The 24,990-nt window shown below is 40.0% G+C and overlaps 1 protein-coding gene across 2 annotated transcripts in view; it reads left to right on the plus strand.

The window, feature by feature from the left end:
• The window catches only part of cblb (Cbl proto-oncogene B, E3 ubiquitin protein ligase), a 70,041-nt gene that overhangs the window by 18,255 nt on the left and 26,796 nt on the right, over window positions 1-24,990 (plus strand). For both annotated transcript variants that reach the window (XM_084073725.1, XM_084073724.1), the window contains exons 4-6: window positions 7,790-7,936; window positions 11,350-11,506; window positions 22,464-22,585. In XM_084073725.1, coding sequence (XP_083929851.1) covers window positions 7,790-7,936; window positions 11,350-11,506; window positions 22,464-22,585 — 426 coding nt within the window. The remainder of the gene's footprint in view (window positions 1-7,789; window positions 7,937-11,349; window positions 11,507-22,463; window positions 22,586-24,990) is intronic.

The raw sequence follows: 24,990 nt of genomic DNA on the forward strand, positions 1-24,990 counted from the left end.
CACAAAGGATCTCTCTACAGGCTCCTTTATGTTTTTTTGCTGCCCATTTTCTGCTCGCTGCCCAAATCCTACAACAAAGTGTCTAGCTCCATTATCTGGGAATCAAACAACCCTGGACCTTAAAATCACGCCTGAGTCCCCCATCCTCCAGCCTTGACCCCTTAACCTCCAGTCTTTTAGGATCATGATGACTATCGCTGGCTCCAATAACAGCTTATCTCAGGCAGGTGCACTGCCGCTATTCTCTCTCTCTCCCTCCTACCTATGGCAGTTGTGACTGCCATGTTGAAGAAACAAAAGAAAAACACATGTCATGTGGTAGACCTATAGTTTATATTTGCAGTATTACGCTATTGTTTTTGTGTTTGATTTGCCATTTTACCTTTTCTGGCTTCCCACGTTACATTCGATTAAACCATTTAGACCTGAGGACGATTCTACAAATGTCTTCTAAATCCTAACAGTTTTCAGAAAAAAACTATTGTTGCTATATCAGTGGTGCTCAAACCTTTTCATGTCAAGGGACACCCAAAATGATGTGTATTTGGCCACCGACCCCTATCTGAAAATATTTTGTAATAGGGACCCCCCAGAGGCAAGGATTTGAGTAAAATATTGTTCCATTAAAAAAATTAATATATTCAAATATTTGCACAAATGTTCGAGATTTTTCAAAAATAGCATATCTACAAGTTCATAGCGCGGCATTCGGTGCTGTGCTATGAGCTTGTATATCTGCTATTTTTGAATAGCCAAAGTATAAATTATGGATAAAGTGGTTTCACAGATGCTTTCCCGGTTTGAACGGGTTAATAACAAGTCCTGTGTGGAATTGTCTGCAGTCTCACGTTCTGGAGGGAATCTGCTAAATGTGAACAATAGGCGTGTAAGTGAAGATGTTGGTGATGGGCTTTCAGGTGACAGGAAAGCAGGAAAACAGAAACAGGCTGTTTAGCCGCGCCGAGCCATCTGCAGGTGTGTCATCACCGCAATAACAGACACCAGAGTAGTGATGCCACACAGCTTGCTCCGTTGCCAAAACCGGCAGCCAATTTTACGCGTAATTTGTCAGGTTGGGGTGTCAGGTTCTCTCTTCAAAGGCGGTTGAAGTTCACACTTTAAAGTCATGTGAGCCGACATCACTGTTACTAAGTAACAGTGTGCCCACGGCAGAGCCACCCCAAGGGTACCTACTGCCTTGAGAGAGAGGAAGTAGCCTGGAGTGAGAGAGCCACACACACAGCTTGTGCCCATGCTACGCTACAGATACTGAAACACATTAGCCCTAATGAATGGGCTGGCTTTCCTGGGGCGCTGTCAACGTATTATACAACCCTATTCTACTGGCATAGGGCATGGAAAGGACAGAGTAGAGAAGACTATTAAGCTGACCAGTTGATCTGCTGTCCTGTCAACAGACACAGTAGTGTGTGTCTCAACAACAGTGTGCAGAGCAAAGAAATAATGTCACAAAAAAAAACATGTCACAAAATGCAATGCATCCAGCTTTTGTTGTTTTTTTGTTTTTTTGTGTGATTTTAGTTGATGGTGATGAGGCTGGTTTACCCGGAGGTTTTCTGGCGTTCAAAGCACAGCCATTATGTAACCATCTGCCTCTGTCTACCCCAGCGCCTCGGTGGAGAGTTTAAGGCTGGGCCTCGGTTGATTAAAGGGCTAATGGTGACTGGAAGAGCATGAAATTACCGAGACGGGCTTGGCTCTGTCGGTGCAGGGCGGCAGGCACACATGCGCGCTCGTCACGCAGTGGTGGAAAGCAACCAAGTACATTTACTCAAGTGCTGTACTTAAGTACAATTTTGAGGTACTTTTGCGTTACTGGAGTATTTCCAATTTTCAAGCTTAAGCTTTTACTCCACTACATCTCCAGAGGTATATATTATATTTTTACTCCAATACAATTATTTGAAAATGTTAGTTTCTAGTTACTTTGCAGATTTGGATTATTATTACAAAACATACATTAACCACTTAAGCCCTAAATGTACTTCGGCTATTTTGAAATAGCCGATCTACAAGCTCACAGGTGTGAGCTTGTAGATCTGCTATTTTCAAAATATGTCTATACATTTAAAACTACTACTACTAGTACTGGAGAGCACCCCCGGCACATAACAGCCACTCTCATACAACGCTGCGTGCTGCCTGCAACATGTTGTGAGCTTGTAGATCTGCAGTTTTTGTTGGTGCACAGTACACCCGCGCCGTGTGCAACTAAGTATAGCTCAAATTTCGGTCCATTTAACCTGCTGGATCATCTTCCTATTCTCGCTCTACCTCAACTAAATGTGCTCCATATGCCATTGGTTCTCAAAGTGGGGTCTGGGGGGGGGGGGGTCCAGGGGGTCCCCAGCTAAAGTAGTTGACATAGCAATCCAATCATTTTAACCACTTTATCCATTTATACGTTGGCTATTCAAAAACAGCAGATCTACTAGGTCACAGCGTGTCACTTCGTGCTGCGCTGCGATCTTGTACATCTGCAATTTTTATTTATTTATTCTTAAATCTTCCCTTCTGGCGATCCCTGGCACAAAACATTTTCAAATGGGGGTCTGTGGCCATATATATACCAATTTGGGGGTCCTTGACTTCAAAAAGTTTGAGAATCACTGCTATATGCATCTCTATCAGTAGAGAGAGTAAACATTATCTGAGGTTTGCAGATCGTGTCCGATAAAAACAAGTCTGGTTAACCCGCAACTGCAATCTTATGCTGAAGGTGCTTTTTGCTAAAGGCATGTTTTAGTTGTGTAATCTATGTCGAATTATGTATTTAGACTACTATTGTTGGAGCTAATGCATCTAATGCTGGATTTAGACTTGTGTTGTGTGTCGTTTCAATGAAACAGTAGATCTACAAGCTCGCAACGTGCCACCATACTGCGACTCATTCTGAACTTGTAGATTGGCCATTTAACACGCGCAACACCGGCATCTCCCTTTACACGTACATGTTTAAATCCCGCAAGATTGGAGGTCACTGCAAGAGGATATCGCTGTTGTCGGGCAGGAACCTGTCATCTCCATATTCTAACTTTTTGTGTTTTTTTTTCGATAATTAATGCCATACTTGATCACACTACAGCGTTGCACACAAAAGCATCGAAAGTAGCCGATCAAAACGCGGCGGCGAAGCGACATGTTTATTGAGCTGTTCGATCTGCTACTTTTGCTGTTTTTGAATTTGGATCCTGTAAAGTAACTAGTAGTTTTGGACATATGAGGTTTCCACACGACAGAGACGATATGTATTGTTTTTGCATAATATATAAGTAAGTAGGTCGGGAGGTAGCTTATTGTCGGTATCAGCCGAGTAACACGCAGGAGTCTGTCCCTGTTACAATTGTTTGTAACAGGGACAGATGTTTTTGCATAGAGGAGCACAATATTGATTGCAATATAGAGCACAGCAATGACACTGGAGCTTTGTATTTGTACTGGTGTCCCCCAGGGTTCTATACTTCGCCCCTCGATTTTGGTGTTCTCCCTGTACACCAAAATCTCTTTGCTCAATACAGCCAATGTGCTGTTTTAGGCAAATGTGTTTGCCTATTATGACATACCCAATAGGGAGACTAGGGTTCAAGACAAGTGGTTATGAGATGAGATGAGATGAGATGATAGACACCCCAAGGGTAAAGTAAAATAATCCAGAGACAAAACAAAAACAGTACAAACAATACAAAGAAAAAGCCTTCTCAATCATACACACACGTACTACAGCACCACCACACATGAACTCGCTCACACGCGAGCAAACCGACACGGCACCGCACGCATAGCCGATGAGTTTATACAATTATCCATCATCTGTCTCAAATTTGCACACATATTATTGGAATGAAGTTGCTGTTTCTTTACTGCAAATGCCATTACATTACCATGGTCTGGTATAGAAGCTTAGCTTTGGGGAGACTCGCCAGTCGTCAGCCAGTTAGTGCACTAGTTTCCCAAACAATGGGTCTGGACCCATTGTTTGTGGATTTGTGGATCCATTTTATGGGTCGCAAGTGAATTGTGGGTCGCAAGTTTCCTAAATGTTGTCATTAATTATCATTTTTAAATATTTTCTAAAGATTTCCACAAAAAATAACACATTTTCAAGAGTTGAGAACCAATTTAAAAAATGTCTAAAAGAATTTATGAAGAAAATACATTAATCAAAGAAATTCCCTAAATTAGAAAACAAATGTTTAAGAAGTAGTGAAAATAGCAGATTTGTAGGCTCGCAACGCGGCGTGAAGCACTAATTTGGGTCCCGGCCGGGCAAACATCTGATTTCTCTTTTGGGTCTTGAGCGACAATTTTTGGGAACCACTGAGTTAGTGCACTGCCCATACCATGAGAGGAAGGCTAGCTCTGTAGTTGGAGTTATTACCAAGCCTGAGTCCCATGTGTTCTGTTCTTGGATTATTGATTCCTGCTTGACTCTGGCAGTGGCACATTCACACATGGACTACTGGGATGTACACTACAGAACCATAACAGATCAAGGGCAGCTGTTGTAAATGTTTCATAGGATATAGAATAGTATTGTCCACTGACCGCTGACACTGTAGTACAGGGGTATTCAACTAGATTAGGCAGGGGGCCACAACTGTAAAATAATTTGGAGTTGGGGGCCACACAATTTGCGCGCGTGCGCTTCTTTTTCGGGTCTAATTCGGGTCTAATTCGGTCTAATTCGGGTCTAATTCGGTTCTATTTGACCAATATAAATCAACCTTTTTTCAGGTCTAATTCGGTCTAATTCGGTTCTATTTAAGGTTCTAAGTTAAGTTCCAATGAAAGATGGCCTTTCAAGAACTAATGAAGGATAAATAATTTGTACTGTTTTAACTTTGATAACATAAATCAAAGTTAAAATAAATAATAATTATGAAAATTAAAAAAAAAAAAAAAAAAAAAGTTTTTTTTTTTTTTTTTTTTTTTTTGGAATATGGCCAGGGGCCACAAGGAAGCTCCTCGCGGGCCGCACGTGGCCCGCGGGCCGCCAGTTGAATATCTATGCTGTAGTAGATACATGTTCATGCATACGTATTATATTCACTGGTAATAGATTGTATTATATTAATTGATAGAATATACATTAGGTTGGCTCAGTCAGACCAAGTGCAGATGGCTAGGGACATTTATTTTATTCTATTTATTTTTTTTCTACGCTGTGTTTCAAGCTTACTGTTGTTGCTGCTACTGTACAACACCTGAATTTCGGCAATCAATAAAGTAAATCTATCTATCTATCTAAACTGTGCTGTATGCAGTATATGCTCCTAGTGAGTTGTAAGGACCCGCTTTTAAATCCAACTCCGTTCATACCTCGCATGTTTCCCCTGTCTTTGCCCTAGGTTTGCTGTTTCTCTACACTCCTCTCTAAATAAAGTATAGAAATACAACAACAATGAAATAATCTTAAAGGAAAGAAAATGAAAAACTTGTTCCTGCAAGCTTGAGGGAAGAATTAAAAGTTGGTATGGGGCACTCTAGGTATAACGCACACGCGCACGCACGCACGCGCACGCACACACACACACACACACACACACACACACACACACACACACACACACACACACACACACACACACACACACACACACACACACACACACACACACACACACACACACACACACACACACACACACACACACACACACACACACACACACACACACACACAGCTTTCACGTAGCTTGTTATCAGCACCCCACAGGCAGTCTGCTCTCTTCCACACTCACACACACCTTGGGCAAAGTCACTCCGTTTAGTGGATGTGTACGTGTACTGTATTTGTATGTGTGTGTTGTTCCCTAGAGAGTGTACCAGCCCACTCTGTAATCTTGCAGGGAAATAGACAATTCCGGCAGTCGATGTCCCTACCTTCTTCTTCTTTAAACATCTCCGAATATTATTAAATTATATGACAATATGGCTGGATTATAACATGCAGTACATGCAATTTTTGCTTTGCAAGTATGAGTTGTAAAATGCTGCTAATTGACGACTCGTTTATTTGTAGAGCACATTTCAATAACAAGGTAAAGTTGTTGTATTTTAGCTTTTATTTAAATGTACAGAGTTATAGCAGACCTGTAGTTTTCTGGCAGTTTGTTCCAGATATGTTGTGCATAACTGCACGTTTAGTTCTGATTCTGGGGACAGAATGCAGACCTGTCCCAGATGACCTGAGAGGTCAAGTGCATTTTGACCCTTAACCATTCAATGCATTATGAACCAACAGTAGTATTTTTGAAATATTCTTTGACAGTCAGGGAGTCAGTGTAAAGATCTAAAAACTGGAGTGGTTGGTATATGATCCACTTTCTTGGTAAGACACCGTACAGTGCGTCTACCAAAGATGAATGCATAGACAAGGTGTTTTTTTGTTTTTTGTTTTTAATCTTGATGAGGCATAAGTAACTAAATGCATAACATTTCTTGTAGTATGTCTTAAATAGAATATAAGTAAGGCTATAGACTAACATTAGTTTTTCCTATAGAGAGTTGATCCTGATAATTTTATTCAAATATATATCCATAGTTTAACCTAATAATTATGAAAAAATGTTTATGATCTTCTGTAACCATCGCCTTCACTAATACTAAATCTACAACTGCTGTATGACGCCCTTTGCTGAAACAGTCAGCTGGCTTTGTTTACATATAAACCTAACCCATTTATCCTTTATTCTGAATCTCAGTTTCTGATTTAAAATAAATAAAAGTGCTAAAACCACACCTGTAAAACAAACTTGGTTAGTATTGTGGTATAGACCCTTGCAATAATAAATACCTCCACTCACACTTAAACTTTTAAATATTAGACCGGATAAGCCAATCCTACTGTGCTGTCACATGGTGTTGGTGAGCAGAGGATTCATAGGTCAAGCCAGGCTGCAATGTGTTGACCCTTGAGTTTGCCTGTTGATTCTAGAACAGTGGTTCTCAAAGTGGGGTCCAGGAACCCTCAGGGTTCCTTGGGGGAGTTCCCAATTTGACACTTACAGCTCTGTAACTCAGAGAGTGTACGAATGGAACCAAATGGACCAGTTAGGGGTTAATTTGGTTCCATTTGTGTATAGACGACCTATACCTAGAGCTATATATAGATGATCCATTTGTAAATAGATGACCATTTGTATATAGATATTCCATTTGTATATAGATGACCCAGATTACCCAGAGTTTTTAAGCACCTCATTTCCAGAACAAACTCCCAGAAAACTACAGGTCTGCCACAACTATTCATTTAAAATAATTAATTAAAATATTTATTTTAAATAAAAGCTGCAGCTTGGGTTGCAGTGGTGTGTTAGTCTAGAGGGGGAAGTGTAAGGATTGGGTTGAAATAATATGCACTGATATATGGATGTAAAGGCAAAGGTGTGCTATTTGAGCCAAGCCCTGGGCAATGTGCTCAATGAGAAGTGCCTGGCCGCCAGTGCCACTAACCATTGGTCACATTTTCATTGCAAATCACATGTAAAGTGGCCTCTTGTTTTGTGTTCTGAAGAAAGACGCAAGAAGCTTCAAGTCAAAAATATGTGCAAATATAACTAAAAGTTCAATGGTCAAATGTATTCTTTTTTTTTACCTTTATTTACCCTGGGGAGGTTGCTGTGCTTGAATGCTCTTTTTCCAGCAATGCCCTGCTTCACACACACACACACACACACTCCTCTAACCTTTAGGCCACCGCTGCTTATTGTGTTCTTTAAAGCTTCAAGCAATAACTGCTCCCTCTTCTCTTTTCTCATTTTCGCAGGAGAAACCTAACCAAGCTGTCCCTCATCTTCAGCCACATGCTTGCTGAAATCAAAGCTATCTTCCCTGGAGGACACTTCCAGGGGGACAACTTCAGGATCACCAAAGCCGACGCAGCTGACTTCTGGAGAAGATTCTTTGGAGAAAAGTATGGTTCAATGCATCAGTCTGACCAATCTGTCCTAGTGATTACTTGCATTTAGAAGCTAACAGTTTTCACACAGATTATTGGATAAGCATCTTTTGTTGTCAGGATTTCAGAGTTTGTTTACTTTTTTTTTGCGTGTAGATAGTGACGCAATTAGTGATTACTGTCGCTCAATATAATGACCTGTGGTAGAGATGTTCACATGAGATGAGAAGAGGTAGATTGTCACAATGTGGTGTACTTCGTGCGCATAGTACACACACACGCACACGCACACGCACACACACCACACACACACCACACACACACAGGCCACGCTATACCTAAAACACTTCAGTCTTCGTCTCACCAACATACACAACTGACAAGGACCCATTCAGACCTGAGGCCGATTCTACAAATGGCTTCTAAATCAGAAGTTCTTAAACTTCAAGATTTTTCAAAAATGTAAAAAAAAATGCTATTAAAAATAGCAGATATACAAGCTCACAGTTTGTGACTACTTGCCAGCTTGATATCTACTACTTTGAATAGCCAACGCAAAAAGCTAAAATGACAGATGCTTTCCCAGTTTCAATGGGTTAAAGTCAGTAATTCTCTACCTGTGTAGTGTAGTGTACTGTACTGTACTGTACTGTACTGTACTGTACTGTAATATACTTAGTGTATCAAATTAGATTCCAACTTGTGAATTATTTGCAGAACTCTCTTAACACAAAGGATCATACACTAGTATCAGTTTGTTCAGTGTAATTACAATTGTTTTGTTTACAGTATAATGGAAGAACCATTTTGGATGTGATAAGAAGCCTTTTTCTAAGTGCACTTATAGAACCCTGCTTTAACATAGCACCATCAGGAAGTATTAATTGCCAACAATGTGTGAACTTCAGTGGAAGCAAAGAACTATGTGCAGGTCCTGTGGCTCTTCAGTAGCATGTACAGAGTACATGTTACAGTTACATGTTAGTCTTTTTCTTAATTTAGATTGCCTAAGAAAATCACTGCAAGTTACAAGTTATAGTTAGTAAACTAATACTGTCCGGTGTCGGCTCAGGACTTGATCCGCTCTTTTCCCCCCACTCTACACCAAATCAAGGCCCTTGTTGTTTTTGATTGTCTTTGTTTACTCTCAAGGTGATCCTCGTCAATGCTCCACATTGATTGGTCACCAAAACGAGGGACTTCACAGTACTCTCATGGCTGGGTAGAGCTGTGGGGATCGTGGTGAAAAGCCATGAGGGAATTGTGAATAAGTCACCTCCTGAGATTCCTAGTTGCCTAGTTCGGCTCCCTTTAGGACAGAAAGAGCAGTGAGATTCAGAAACTGCAGTAATTCAATTTGACATGCTCTTTGACTAAAAGTTGCATAATGTGTACCAAGAGAGAGAGAGAGAGATCCTTGTTTGAGCGATTGTTTAGTGAAGGAAGTGCCCTTTGTGACACTGACAGTATGGTCCACAGAGCCCTGTATTCCCTCAATAGGAAAACGTTTACCACATTTTCGAATCGAGTCAGATATAACAAAGCCAGGCTTATTCAAAAATAAAAAGACAAACAAATCTGTATTCTTTTTACCCCATTAAAACCGGGAAAGTATCTGTGTCATTTTAGATTTTTCCGTTGGCTATTCAAAAATAGCAGATATACAGCTTGTACATCTGCTATTTTAGATGTTTCTTTTTGGAAAATCTTGAAAGTGTGAGAAATACTGATTAGAAGGCATTTGTAGAATCGGCCTCAGGTCTTAATGGGTTAATCATAGCAACAACAACAAAAGAAAACAATGAGCTTAAAATCTGCAATAGAAAAATGACATAAGACAGAAAGGAAATTAGTTTTATAGAGTGTCTTAAACACATATTGATAGGGTCTTTGGTGTCAAGTGCATGTTCGAGAAGGCTGAAACCTGTTTAATGTTTTGTGTCTTATGATGGAGCATAAATTAAGCATAAGTGCTGAAGAAGTCTGGCACTGTGCTGCTGCTGACAGAGATCTGACAGTGCCAGGCAGGGTTCATCTAGCATGAATGACTTACACCCGACCCGAGCAAATTAAACTCCCAACAATAGATGTTCCGTCCATACAAGATGTGCCCCTCGCTTCAGCTAGATAACTGTCACTTCTCACCGTGCTCATGCTCCGCGCTGCTCACAACCACTCCCAAAACTAATCTATTATAGATTATTACAAACCTCAGCAGCTTCCTGCGGTCAGGGGAAGGAACTGTGCTTGTCATCACTCCTGAGTGAAATGCTAAGCGATTCATGCTATTGTGAACGGGGCCAGCCTTGCATGGGAAGGCTTGCCCTCAATAAATTTGAGCCCAGTCACAGAATCAATTAGCCGTGTTCGATTGCAGACTTTGCCCAATCAGCAATAAAGAGAAGTTTAAAGTTGTACGGTATGATGACCAGTTCTTACTATGATGTATTTTTTTAATCTTATCAAATTACTTTATAAGGAGCTCTTTATGTCCATGGCCAGAAGAAACAGGACATCAGTGTCTCTACTGTGTGTGTGTATCTCTCCGTAAAGTGAAGATACAGTGACGCAACACTGGCCATGTGAGGTTAATCTGCAAAGTCAAGTGCATAATAAAGTTGTGGTCAGCCATGCGTTGGACCACAGAGCCATGTTGCCATTAGCAGTGGAGTGGAATTTCTACAGCCTTGCTCAGTGTCATATAGAACTTTGACATTCAGCGAGTTTGTAATGTTCTAATTACATCTTTGTAATGGACCTTATGCTCACCTATGCAGTTACGAGGAGTTAACGTGTGTGCTGCAGCTTTTTAGTTGTTACAGTCGCTCTATCTTTGTGGTCAGTTTGTCTCTCTCTCTTTCTCTCTCTTTCTCTCTCTCTCTCTCTCTCTCTCTCTCTCTCTCTCTCTCTCTCTCTCTCTCTCTCTCTCTCTCTCTCTCTCTCTCTCTCTCTCCCTCTCTCTCTCTTTCTCTCTCTCTCTTTCAAACATGTCTTCACAGTCACATTGCTGCCTAGCTAGTCTTACTGGTATAGAAGTGCTTGGAACTCGTTACATCATTACATGTTCATGTTACTTATACCAGTGATTCTATTTTAATTGCAGAGGCCCACTGCTTGATATGCATTAGGCCACGGACCCCCATTTGTTACGATTTTGTTTGTGTGTCTTTGTTTAGTTTTTTGTTTGTTTATCTCCTGGACCCCAATTTACACTTTAAAGTACTCACTGTTCATTTTAACTCTGAGAGTGTTCCATTTGTACACTCTCTGAAGAGTTACAGACCCTAAGGGTTCATTTGGTTCCTTCAGTTACTATCATCATATGTCATCAGACCCCCTGGAACCCCCTCCCCCATAGAGAACCAGTGACTTGTAAAAGTATGGATTTGCTTATGACACAAACAAACATGTTTTTTTTTTTCTTACAGGACTATAGTGCCATGGAAAGTCTTCCGACAGTGCCTTCATGAAGTGCATCTCATTAGCTCAGGCTTGGAAGCCATGGCTCTCAAATCCACCATTGATCTCACCTGCAATGACTACATATCTGTGTTCGAGTTTGACATCTTCACAAGGCTCTTCCAGGTTTGTCAACAACACTCAGTCGGTATCGCTGTCAGACCAAGTTGTCTTGTTGGTGCAGGTTGTCTAGGGTTCATGTGGTTAAGAGTGAACACTGAACATCTGATGCTGCTAGGGCTGCAACTATCCATTATTTTCTTAGCGATTATTCTATACAGTAGAATCCACCTATGCCCAAAATAGGGATCAATCATTAATTAATCATATTTTGTTAACTGATTAACCCCAAGATGCTTCCGGTGTTCTCAATGCATCTCATTTGTTAGTTTGATTGGAGTTATGCATTTTCTACCAATTCTACTGTATGTGTTCATTGCCCTCCTCTTTCTAGGCCAGGGTTTCCATGAGGGTTTCCACGTCCCACCGTGCACACATGCTTATTAACACACACACACACACACACACACACACACACACACACACACACACACACACACACACACACACACACACACACACACACACACACACACACACACTTCAAAGACTACAGTAGGCGTGCTCAACTGAAAGAGCTTAGGGTCAAACCCAGTGCAGATTCTTGACAACATGAACAACAAAGGAACCATCAGCACTCACGAACAAAGTTACAAAAAATCTTTAATGTGCCGCAGCAGCAATCACACACTCACGTACACGTCTCATGTACATTCGTTTGTGATTGCTGCCGTGGCACATTAAAGAATTATTTTACTCTGTTCGCGAGTGCTGATGGTTCCTTTGTTACACACACACACACACACACACAAACACACGCACACGCTGGTTTTGCAACTTTTGAAAACTTTGTTTGCATTGACTTACATTCTAACTCTAATTCTGAAACTGCAGTAAAAATCTAAAATGTGGACACCATTGGCATAGGTTTTGGTAGGGACTGTTGAATTGTCCCTGCCAATAATTCTTTGCGATCTTAAATAACGTTTGTCTCATCAGATAAATGAGTCTAGGGCTGGCTAGGGATGGGGAATGTGCATTGTGCATAATAAATGATGTTCATATCAGTATGTTGTTTTTTGCCCATAGTGGGGTTACTGCTGAGATCGGCCTCTGAAATGTATTGGCTCTACAAAGGGTTATAAATGACTGGTTCTCAAAAGTCGTTAGAGCACAGCTGGACCGGCTGAGTATGTGACAGATTGTCAGCGTGCAGTTTTTTAATTGCTTTCCAGTGTAAACATGCCTCTGATGCACGTTTTTTAACCAGCCGGTTGGATTTCGTTTTTGGACGGCGTCATAGTTAAACGTAGGGTGATATGTATTGGTTAAATTAAAACAAAAAGTGTGTTTGGTAAAAAAAAAAGTTAAAGCTCTATATTCTGATTCATTACTGACTCATTACTATAGTGTAAAACTGCAAACAGAAAATACATTTACAGGTGGGTTGCCAATTTCAGCCAATCAGGAGAGAGAACCCATTTATCAGCTTCAATTTCGTAGCCTTCCAGTTCCAATTTTGTGCGCTCACTTCTACACTTCCAATTTCACTTGTTCATTCTGTATCCCGTAATTCAGTTCTACCTCCTGATTGGATGAAATTGGCATCCTGACTTGGGAATTGCATTTTCTGTTTACTAAAGGGCTGGACAGACGTGGGGACCTCTATTACTGAACAAACACCCTATAGCAATGATAAGAATATAGAGCTATTTAACACGTATTTAAACAAAAAAAATACATTTAAACCACCTCTAAATTCTGTTCAGCTTTTGCAGAGAAGCGCCATTCATCAATGTCAGTTTTATAACAAGCAACCAATCACAGTAGTAAAGAGGGGGGCATGATCAGTGTTTCGGAGGCCGATCTCAGCTGTAACCCCAATATAACCAAAACCCAACACTCTGACATGAACATTGTTTATATGCATATTAGCCATCACCCTAGACCTAATCTCTCAAGAACAGATTCCGACCTGCGGTGGAATCTGTCGGAGCGGTTCGTCCTAACCAGTGCGCATTGGCTACAAGTGGGCGTGCCTTCAGATCAGGAAGTGGGCCGCGCTTTACCCAATCAAATGTAGTGGGCGGGATTCACGTGTCCATCCACCATGATCCACCCTCCCCCCCTCGAAACTAGCCGAAACTAATTTAACAATAGCGTCCTCGGAGCGGACAAAACCACGGAAAGATATTCACATTTTAAATTACTCTTTCATCATAGAAACAAGTGGGCTTATAACCAAAACCATCCATGTTCTCTGGGAGAAGTGGTGTTAGTGTTCCGTGTAGAAATATTGTTAGTGGGAATGAAAACATGGTCGCACCAACCGGAAGTGATGCGCTATAGGCAGACATGAAACCGGTGTTTCCCTGCGCTCTAGTCTAACATTATACTCCTGCCAGACTCCACAGAATATCAGAAAAGCAGAGGTCGCTGTTTTTCATTTTCTGTGGGGTCTGGCTACGCGAGACTACCCTAGACCAGGGGCGGGCAGCGTTTTCTTCCAGAGGGCCATACTGACTTCAATAAAGTGAGTGAAGGGCCCAAAACTTGAAACACAGTGCTGAATTATATTAAAACTGCATGAAATTGGTAGAAACAAAAAGCTGACTTTTAAAGAATATATATTTTACATCTGTATGTGTCATTCTGGTGCACTCTGAGGTTACAATGAAAAGATTATTTAAATTTATAAAACAACCACCTCAATGCATTATCATCTAATTTATATCTTGCCAGTTGTCTGATTTTCATAGGTCACTGATGAGACACCATTGCATTATGTTAAGGCAAACTGTTTCATAATTATTCATATTTGATATATACCATTTGAATACAATTACCTGTATCGGTGGAATGCTGGTAAGGACTAAAATTGTAAATATTAATTGCCAAATTTATATAATATATATACTATATATATAATCTAATTTTGATACAAGTAGCAGGACAGAGACAGATGGTTATTAGGCAGGTTCAGTGTTACAATACCGTAATCAATTTCTAATAGTGGAAGTTCATGACATACAGTACCAACTTCCAACCTGGCGTCCCTATTTTGGCCCGAACATTCTCAAAAATAGTGAAAATAGCAAATCTACGAGCTCACAATGCATATCGCACCGCGAGCCTCTAGATCGGCATTTCTCGACAAAGTGTACAACAGTAGGGCTAAAGTGGGGCAAGCCTAAGGCTTTATTTGTATTTGGGGCTTACTGTCCATCATATATCACTGTGTCATTTTTATTAGCTTCAGCAAACACCAGGCAGCAGTAGAACAGTGGCAGATGGACACAGGGTTTCATATCCTGGGTTTCCTGCAGGGAAAACATCGTCTAGGAGCTACTGGAGGGGGGTGCACCAGCTTGCCCATGCTGGGGCTGCACAGTATGGACACCTCAATAGTCAAATATAGCCAAATATCTCAATAGCGATACAATATCGTTGCTTTTAACTTTTTGTGTTTTTGGAAACCTTGTTTGTCCAAAACTGTTGCTTTTCAGGAAATGTAAAAAAAAGAGCCTGTGTTCCAATGTAGTAGTTATTATTTAGTCACAAGCTCTTGTTAATAGTTTTCATTGTTTCAATATTTATAAAACCCACAGACACTTAACCACTTTGACTTTAACTTTCAAAATGTTTCCAAAATAGCGAAAAGAGCAGATCTACATGCTTGTAGCTTGGATACTTTTGCTACTTTTGCACGTCACTCTTCTGCGACAAAGTAGGGCGTTCATTTACGAAACAAACTAACAAAAAAAAGTTGAAATATGGAGATACAGTACAAGGTTTGTGTCCGACAGAAACGATATAAAGTGACTTAGTGATTCTATGTGCTTTCTTGAGGTGGTAATGCTACACATTGTAAGCGTACCAATGTGGTCATGATGATGCAATGCTGCTCATGCTGTTACTGGTCCACATTTCTCACTGTGTTTGTATAGTAATAAAATGTAAAATGGCCAGGAAAACACACACACACACACACACACACACACACACACACACACACACACACACACACACACACACACACACACACACACACACACACACACACACACACACACACACACACACACACACACACACACAATAGCCATGTCATATCATTTGATTTATGTGCCGGGAAAACATTTAGGCTCCCAATGACCTTTCCTGATCTCTATAAAACATCATAGAAAATCAACTGCATGATGCTGCTGATGCATTGTTTCTGTTAACACCTGCTGTAGCTCTGATGAAACTCGCTGATTTATAGCCTAAACCTACAAGGGCTAGAGACCTTTTTGAAAGAAGGTTTTTCATTCTTTAACCACTTAAAACCGATTGGCTATTCAAAAATAGCAGATATACAAGCTCACAGCGTGTCACTTTGTGCCACGCTGCGAGCTTGTACATCTGCTATTGTTGAACATTTTAGAAAAATATATATTTGAAAAGTTTTAAGAAATTAAATTAAGAAATACTGATTTTAGAAGGCATTTGTAGAATCGGCCTCATGTCTTAATGGGTTTAACACTTAAAGGAGTAGTTCAACCAAAACATGACTTATTTTCTATCAATTACACATTCCTGAGCCAAAAATTTGATGACCAGGTCAGTAGGAGACCAGAGACTCTGCCGGTCATCAAGCCTTAGGAATGCAACAAATAAATCTCCATGAATTCAAGGCTTCATGGGGTGTGTAATTGATCGAAAATAAGTCACTCCTTTAAACCATTTAAAAGAATTAAAGTGGACCTGAGTTGGCTCTATACTGTACTTGGACAGCTTTTATTCCAGCTACACCAAATCTCTTCTCCAAAAATAGCCGATCTACAAGCTCAAGGAGCTTTTACTGTATGCGGCTAATATTCCCCCCAGATGCTGGGGTGTGGTTAATCCTTTAAAGAAAGGTCTTGAGTTCTCTCCTTGATAATAATAGTAATCCTAAATGTATTTCTATAGGACTTTTCTAAAAATAGTTTACTGCTTTACAGAGCACAATAAACAATGAAATAACACAATGAATCCATATTCAGCCTGTGATGGATGTGAGCTGCAGTATATCTTTATTGTTTGACTTATTGGGCTGAAGTACTGTTTTATTGTCTTTAGATGAATGCACTCCAGAACTCACCCTTCATGTAAGCACAAGCACAGGAAACAGCATTGATTGTGCTTAAACATGACATGAAATCTTCTTTAACAATGACACGCACGCACACTTTTGTATTAGTATACTTGTGTATTAGAGGACTTGTGTTGTGTACTTGTTTGCACAAGTACACACGTCTTGTGTATTAGAGTACATAACTGTCGATTTTATGAATACATTTTTGTATGATATTTTTTGCCATTTTCAACCCTCAGGTCATTACGATTTTTTTCATGCGAATAATACGTTTAAAAAAACAACAACCTATAAAGTCAACGCAAGCTTCCACATCAAAGACGAAGTTTCGCATAGGCCAGTGCTGTAAAAAGTACTCACATTCTTTACTTAAGTAAAAGTATCAATACTGCAATGTAGAAACACTCAGTTACAAGTAAAAGTCCAGAATTCAAAATGTACTTGAGTAAAATACAAGTATTGGTGTCAAAATATACTTAAAGTACCAAAAGTAGAAAGTACTCATTATGCAGAATGTCCCATTTCACAAGTAAAAGTAAAATATTTGCCTCTGAGATATAGTGGAGCAGAAGTAAAAGTACTGAAAACTGGAACTACTCCAGTAAAGTCAAAATACCTCAAAATTGTACTTAAGTACAGTACTTGAGTAAATGTACTTTAGTTACTTTACACCACTGGCAAAGACACGTATGACCAAATCCAAAGCGTAACTTTCCTTTTATTGCCTGTAGTTCTATCTTTACACTTCCATCTTTAGGATGTGTGTCTCTGCCTCTGGCTGTTCTGTCAACGGATTACTGGCCCATGTGGCTCCAAGATGGTGTGTGTGGGTGGAGAGCGAGAGATTTTAAAACAATGTTTTAATTTGCCACAAACTTTGCAGTAGTATGATCCGTGTCACCACATGCTTCTATTTTTGAGAGTTGTTTTCTCAAACGACTTTCGATGTGAAGATTCAGTAGAAAATATAATAATATGAAAATATGAAAATATAAAAATGTAAAAATTAAGAATTAAAACAATATATCAATATTAAATATAACATATAGCCTACATGTTATAATAATAATAATAATAATGAAATAAACTCTTTAAAATGTATGATTGAATGTGAACCTCGAACCTGGAATCTGGAGGAAAAAAGGCCTAATAAAGCAAATGTTTTTGCTAGTCAGACTTGAAGGAGATGCAGTGTATGTGTTGTTCTCTGCCCTTAGCTTCCCGTCTCTGTACACAGCCCTGTGTAAATAAATCCAATCATTCTTTTAAAATACACTGCTGTGGCTTATGACGGTTCTTGTGGATCGAGTGATTCATACGCAATAAAAATCCTCAAGTGTTCATTCTGTACAAATGGAACCAAATGGAGCCATATACCCATTTGTAACTCTGAGAGGGTATGAATGGAACCTAATGGATCCGTAAGGGGCCATTATGGTTCCACTTGTACCCTCTCAGGATTGCAGAGTGTAAGGAATCCGTCCAGGTTTAGCCTGTGTGGTCATTGAGGGCTGTTCCCCCAACCTCAAGCCCCTGGCCTGGGGTTGACTCACTGGTTAGGAATTCTGCTAGGTGGCTGGGGACAGATCTGCTAGGTGGCTAGGGACAGATCACAGGGATCACATGCAGTTGATTATTACTGGATGAACAAAGGCGCGGTCTGCCCGAACCCGCTGCGGAAGAACTGTAAATAGGGCTGCAGCTATGGATTATTTTCTTAGCGATTATTCTGTAGATTTTTTTTAGATATGTATTAGATTTTTTTGATTTAAACATACTGTAATAACTTTCTCCAGCCAACAGCCAAATTGGATATAGATTTATACATTGTTGCATGCTGGTGTCGCACCTCGCATGCCAAAAATAGACAATCTACAAGCGCTGTGACTACTTGTGAGCTTGTAGATCGCTATTTTCGAGAGGGATTACACAATGGTTTTTCTGATTGTTGTATTGTTATGGGATGACTTTGGGTTCTCTCCATCCATACTGTAGATCTGAGTGAGCAATTGAGATTCATGGTTGACATTTTTGTCAAATGCCTTCGTCTTTTTGAATTTTATTCAAGTTTGTCACTGTTTACATCTAACATAGCAAACACTTCTTAGCTTAGTAAAACTGTTATTCCTATAGTGGGCATTTATTCCATCTTTCCTGGTTGGTAGACCAGTAATATGTTTGATGTGGAAGTGAATGTTAGCTCACAGTTGCTTCCAGATCAAATGAGTGTTTTCCAGACTACTAGCACAAGTAGCGGTCACCAAAAAAACAACCAGATCTAAATAGAGATAATATATCAAGGAATTGTTGCGGGGAGAAAATCGCACAGTTTTTTTTATAATTGACTAAATTGTTTAGTCTGCTTAACCACTTAAGCCCTGTTTCATAAGAGAGCCGCACAAAAAGCAATTATAGCCAAGCTTGCAGAGCTGCAATTTTAACTGTTGCACCCCCAACTGTATATATATATTCTCATCGTAGAATCATTGATAGAGAGATACATTGAGTCTTGTAACCTGTCCCTTATTATCGTTTATCGTGATAAAAAAAACGCTCACAATAATCGTATCTCGGAGATTGGATTTTATCATGAAATTGTCCTCTGTCATACACTAGGATGAATTAGCTTTTGTTGAGCTACAAATTCAGTACCACTTAAACCCTCTATATATGATAAAACAGACCTGTAAAGAGTGCATTTGGTACGCTCATATTTCACTCCCCAAAAATAGACCATCAACAAGCTCACAATGCATTGCAACGCATCGCATTGTGAGCTTGTAGATCGGCTATTTTCAATATAGCGATCAATATAGCGATCAGTTCCCCAACTGATCGCTATATTGTTAATCGCTACAATAATCGTGACATGTCATTTTAATATCGTCCCATCCCTACTGCTCAGTGACTTGGGTTTCTGCATGCAGATGTGGAGACTACTCAGTGACTTTGGTTTGTGCATGCAGATGTGGAGACTGCTCAGTGACTTTGGTTTCTGCATGCAGATGTGGAGAATACTCAGTTGGGAAATTTGACCAGTGCCGTACCAGGAAGAATAAATCCCATTTATTGGAGATTGTCTGATCTGACCTTCAAGGACAGAGTGAGGACGGTGGGGGGAGGGATACGAGGTTTCTGCCCGAAAGCAACAATATGTGTTATACTCTACGTTTTTGAAATATTTACCGTTAATATTAACCTTGCCCAAATACACTCTGTTGAAGATGCCTCGGGCATCGAAGCGTTAGTCCTCTATCATAGCACCTAAATAAGAAATTAATTTAATATGTCTGTGACGCTACAGCTCCTCATTCCTTCATTCTGCTGATTATGTCCCGGACTCCTGCTCCTGAGATGCTCCGGACCAGCCGTTAATCGTTTGATGAGCGGTGGAAGCACTGGGAATTGTATGAGTTGAGGCATTACATTTAGTTTGACTCAGTTCCACAGATACAAATTACATTTTTTTTTAAATACATTTTTTGCCTCTTTCTTATATTAATTGACAATTTGGCCAATGTTTGACTAGTTTTTATAGTAGTTTGTAGATTACTTTTGATACAGTAATGGTATTTTTTCATTTCATTTCATTTTCTAGGTATAATAAAAGGTCTTAAAAGTCCTTAAATTGTCACTTCACTGTCATCTGGGGACCCCCCCAAAATCATGTGGGGACCCCCCTGGGGGTCCCGACCCACAGGTTGAGAGTCACTGGGGTAGGACACCTACTAGTTGACACGTAGCCCTGCCCGCTTACTATATAGGATCTTTCCACTTAGAGTATGCATGTGGCGGTGTGATCACCATGGTTGTGTGATAATCAAATGTGAAGGCTTGAAGAGATAGACATGAAGAGACCTGGAACAATGGCCGTGGGCTTTTATTGTGAAGAGAACTGAAACTAGTGAGGAATGAGTCAGAAAGGATGTCTGATGACTATTTTGAGCCTCTGCCTATCAGCGTGCTTTGAGAGTTTCCTCTCAGGTTCAGGGTGACCTGCTAGTCATTAAACCCACAGTTACAGTAGGTGTTATCGTTCTCTTGAATGTCACTCCACCAGAAGGTTATTATACCTAACGTACACTAATGAATTCTTGAAAACTAGAATTAACAAAACATGTTTTAGTTAACTCAAACATTTATAATAACCTTGCGCTCCACTAACCCATGAAGCCCAGAAGATATGACATTCTCTTGCCACAACCAGCCACAAACCAGCCATTAGTTTCAGGTCATCTCCCGTTGTTAACAACAACTTTTTTCCTTCAGTTGAGTCACTGAAAACAATGTCTCCACAGCTGACATTGGTTTAACATACTGTAATAACTTTCTCCAGCCGACAGCCAAAATTATAGATTATAGATTTATACCAGTGGTTCTCAAACTTTTTAGTGTCAAGGACCCCCAAAATTATATGTATTTGGCTGCGGCCCCCCCCCATCTCAAAAACATTTTGTGCCAGGGACCTCCAGAAGCAAAGATCTGAGTGAAATTTTCACGATTTTTCAAAAATAGCAGATCTACATGCTATGAGCTTGTGTATCTGCTATATTTTGAATAGCCAAAATATAAAAATATAAAACACCACACTGTAGATCTGAGTGAGCAATTGACATTCATATGGTTGAGAATTGCAGATTTTTCTGGTCCAAAATCACTACTTCTTTTTGAATTTGTTTGTACTCAAAGTGCTCAAGTGTGTCACCGTTTACAGTTAACATAACAAACACGTCTTTGCTTAGTAAAACTGTTATTCCCATAGTGGGCATTTGTTCCATCCATTCCTGGTTGGTAGACCAGTAATAAGACCCCACCCATTTGATGTGGAAGTGAATGTTCACAGTTCACAGTTGCTTCCAGATCAAATGAGTGTTTGCCAGACTACTAACACAAGTAGTGGTCACCAAAAAAACAACCAGATCTAAATAGAGACACAGCCACCCACACAACAAGCCAACCGCTTACCAAACTCTTGCAAGTACAAGTTTCACATGCTAGCTTAATTAACTTAAACCCCATTCACCTATGATAGAGCTTAAAATAGTGAATTTAGAGGACCTTTTCATCTCTTTACAGTTAGCTACGGTGTCTTTTAGCAGCTACAGCTAAATGAGGATTTCTCCACCCGATCAGTGCTGCATTTGATGCAATGCATTCTACTATAAGATTCTACTGCCTTATAGCAGTGGTTCTCAACCTTTTCAGGCCGCGACCCCCCAAAATAATCCTATTTGAACTGGAGACCCCCCCCCCCCCCCCGACCCTTACAAGCACTTGGAATTGTAGGAGTTGAGGCATTACATTTAGTTTGACTCGGATAAATGTTGTGAAAATAGCTGTTCTACAAGCCCACAACGTCTGGTGTTGCGAGGCGTTGTGACCCACAGGTTGAGAACCACTGCCTTATATATTAAATCACTTAAGCCCCATACACTTCAGCACACAACAATAGCTGACCTACAAGTTCACAACGTGTCACGATTGTGACCTTGTAGATGCCTCTCTTTTCTCTTTTGAGAATTAAAGATTTATATGTTTCTTATGAATATCAAGACACCAGGGTCGATGTGGTTAATGTGGTGCCTTGGAGATTGTGCCAAATGTACAAAGAAGTGGATTTCTTCACTTTGTTTTATGATGTAGACTTTGCTGGCAAGAATTGTTCCTCAATAAACAAATAGTCCAATCCCCTCATGGCCTCTCAGATATTTTGATGATTATCATGACTTTTCTCAGTATTTGTACGACGAGTAAAGCTCAGTGTCAGTGTTGCCATGTCTGCTTATTATAAGTGACTTAGGGCTTGTTTTTCTGTAAATTTGCTTGTAAATATTGGTGGTTGCAACGCTGCTCAGTGTGTGTGTACTATACTGACGTCTGCCCTTCGCTGTGTGCGTTTTGCAGCCTTGGGGGTCGATTCTGAGGAACTGGAACTTCCTGGCAGTGACTCATCCTGGCTACATGGCCTTCCTGACCTACGATGAGGTCAAAGCCAGGCTGCACAAGTATATCAACAAGCCTGGCAGGTAAGGTATCACCTACTGTAGGGTTGCCAACTACCTGACATTCAAATAAGGGACACCTGGCTGGCCAGAAAAAGATACAATTCTCACTGTATGCTGTATATCGTTAGCCTAACATTCAACCTGAATTTTCACTCCATTATTCAGTCTGAAAGCCCTCTCAGTGCAGCCGTTTTCTAAGATGGGGGCGTGGCCAAAGTGGCTCTCTTTAGCGATTGGTTCATACTGCATTATGCCGATCCATATTTCAACTTTTTGTGTTTTTCGTAAATTAACGCCCTACGTGATCATACTACAGCGTCACACAAAAGCATCAAAAGTAGCAGATCCACAACTCGAAATGCAGCACAAAGCAACGTGTTTTGGGCTTTTAGATCTGCTACTTTTGTTACATTTGAATTTTAAATCCTGAAAAGTAACAGTTTAGGACATATGAGATTCCCCCTCGACAGAGACAATATGTACAGTTTGTGTACATATTTCCTATTAAAACCGCTCACAGCGCGTCACTTTGTGCCGTGCTGCGAGCTTGTACATCTGCTATTTTTGAACATTTTAGAAAAATCTTGAAAGTGTGAGAACTACTGATATAGAAGGCATTTGTATATTCGGCCTCAGGTCTTAATGGGTTTTATATTAACTACTTGCATCCATATCCATCGAGAATATTTTTGGCAAAGGGATTTGGGGTAAACAGAAAAAAGCGGTCCAAGTTCAGAGACAATTCAGGTCCAGTTTACTAGCCTATAAGTCTAGAGGGCCTAAGTGGTTAACAACCTGTATTATATTATGTGTACAGTATATATTATGATCTGTTTGAACTTGTAAGATGTGTGTCATTGATTGGTTCCCAAAAAAAATAAGAAACAAAGTCAGTTCAATAAGAGACGATTCCGTATTTCAAGGGACGGTTGTCAACCCTAGTATCACCATGTGTATGTCTGTATGTGCAGAGGTATTTGGTTCTATTGATTTTACAAACTTGGTTCTTTATTGCACACAACTATTGACCCTGTATCTCTACCCTGTAGCTATATTTCAGCGTTTGTTTACCCAAGGCTAATAAGAAGGTCCTCCGCTGGCCGTGTGCTTTTTCTTTCATGTTATCTAGAAGTGAAGCCACAATCTTATTCTAGGATGCCTCTATGCTGTAATGAACCTCCTCGTCTTGCAGACAGAATCATAAATATTTATAAGCCTTTGCTGAACATAAACATTGGCAACATTGACAGTAAGGCAACCAAACAAATAGTTCACAGTCACACATGTGCTGAAAAAATGTAGATTATAAATATCCATCTATTCAGCCTGATTTATACTTCACTTTGTTTTATGCTGTAGACTTTGTTGCATGGGTGTCGCTCACTGAAAATAGCAGATCTATGAGCTTGTAGATCGGCTATATTTGGTGTGTGACACCCATGCGCAAAAAGTATAAAGGGCCATCCACACCAAGTATTATAACTCTAACTAAGACTCACCTCTTCAGACTTCCGGGGCGGGCGCAAAGAGAATGGCAGCATAGCGATTTTGCTCCCAGTCTTAAGAAGATAATAAACCCCTAAAATCTCAATTGTTTTTTACAAACTACACTTAAAGCAACACGAAAATGGACGGGGGTACAAGAAAAAGTAACAAGACTCACCTTTCAGGCTCCACCTTAGCAGCCCGTAGCACTTGCCCTAGCCTTGACGACCTTACAGGCTTATGCAAAGGTTAAAATGTAATTTAGATGTTGTGTAGACAGATGTCAGGTTAATTTATTGAGCTGGCATCCTATAGTTTGTATAGTTTCAATGTACAGATTATGATCTTTTTGATATTATGCTGTTTAGACTGATGATAAGTTCTTGGGTTACCTATATCCTAGATTACTATCTCTATGCATTTGATGTATTACTTTGTGTTTACCTTGCTTACTGTAAATCGCTCTGGATTAAGAGCGTCTGTTAAATGCCTAAATTGTATATCGTTCACCACTGTCGTCGTCCTTATAGTTGTGGTGTGGACTCTAACTTAACCTTGACTATATAGCATGTCCAGTGGCCATGTGCTGCTCTTGCATGTGTAAACTACAACTTTGTACCCATTGCATCCCCTGGTTTTTTATCATAACCACTTGAACCCTAGAATCCCTATTCCGGGGGGAACATTAGCTGAAAATAGCCGATTTACGTCGTGAGCTTGTAGACATTTCCAGCAAGGATATTTGGTGTTGAAGGACAAATGGCCTCACCAAGTACAGAGCCAACTCAGTCTGTTTTTCAAGTATAGAGAGTGTTTAAGTGTTTACAATGATAAGTATATACTGTACTGCAGTGCATAAATTCAGAAAAGATGAACGTCTTTGAAAAACTTATGTAATACTCAATTTATTTCTTTTATAAAACAGATAAGTCGTCGGAATT

The sequence above is a fragment of the Gymnoscopelus microlampas genome (assembly GCF_963454915.1).
Source record: "Gymnoscopelus microlampas genome assembly, chromosome: 12".
NCBI lineage: Eukaryota > Metazoa > Chordata > Actinopteri > Myctophiformes > Myctophidae > Gymnoscopelus > Gymnoscopelus microlampas.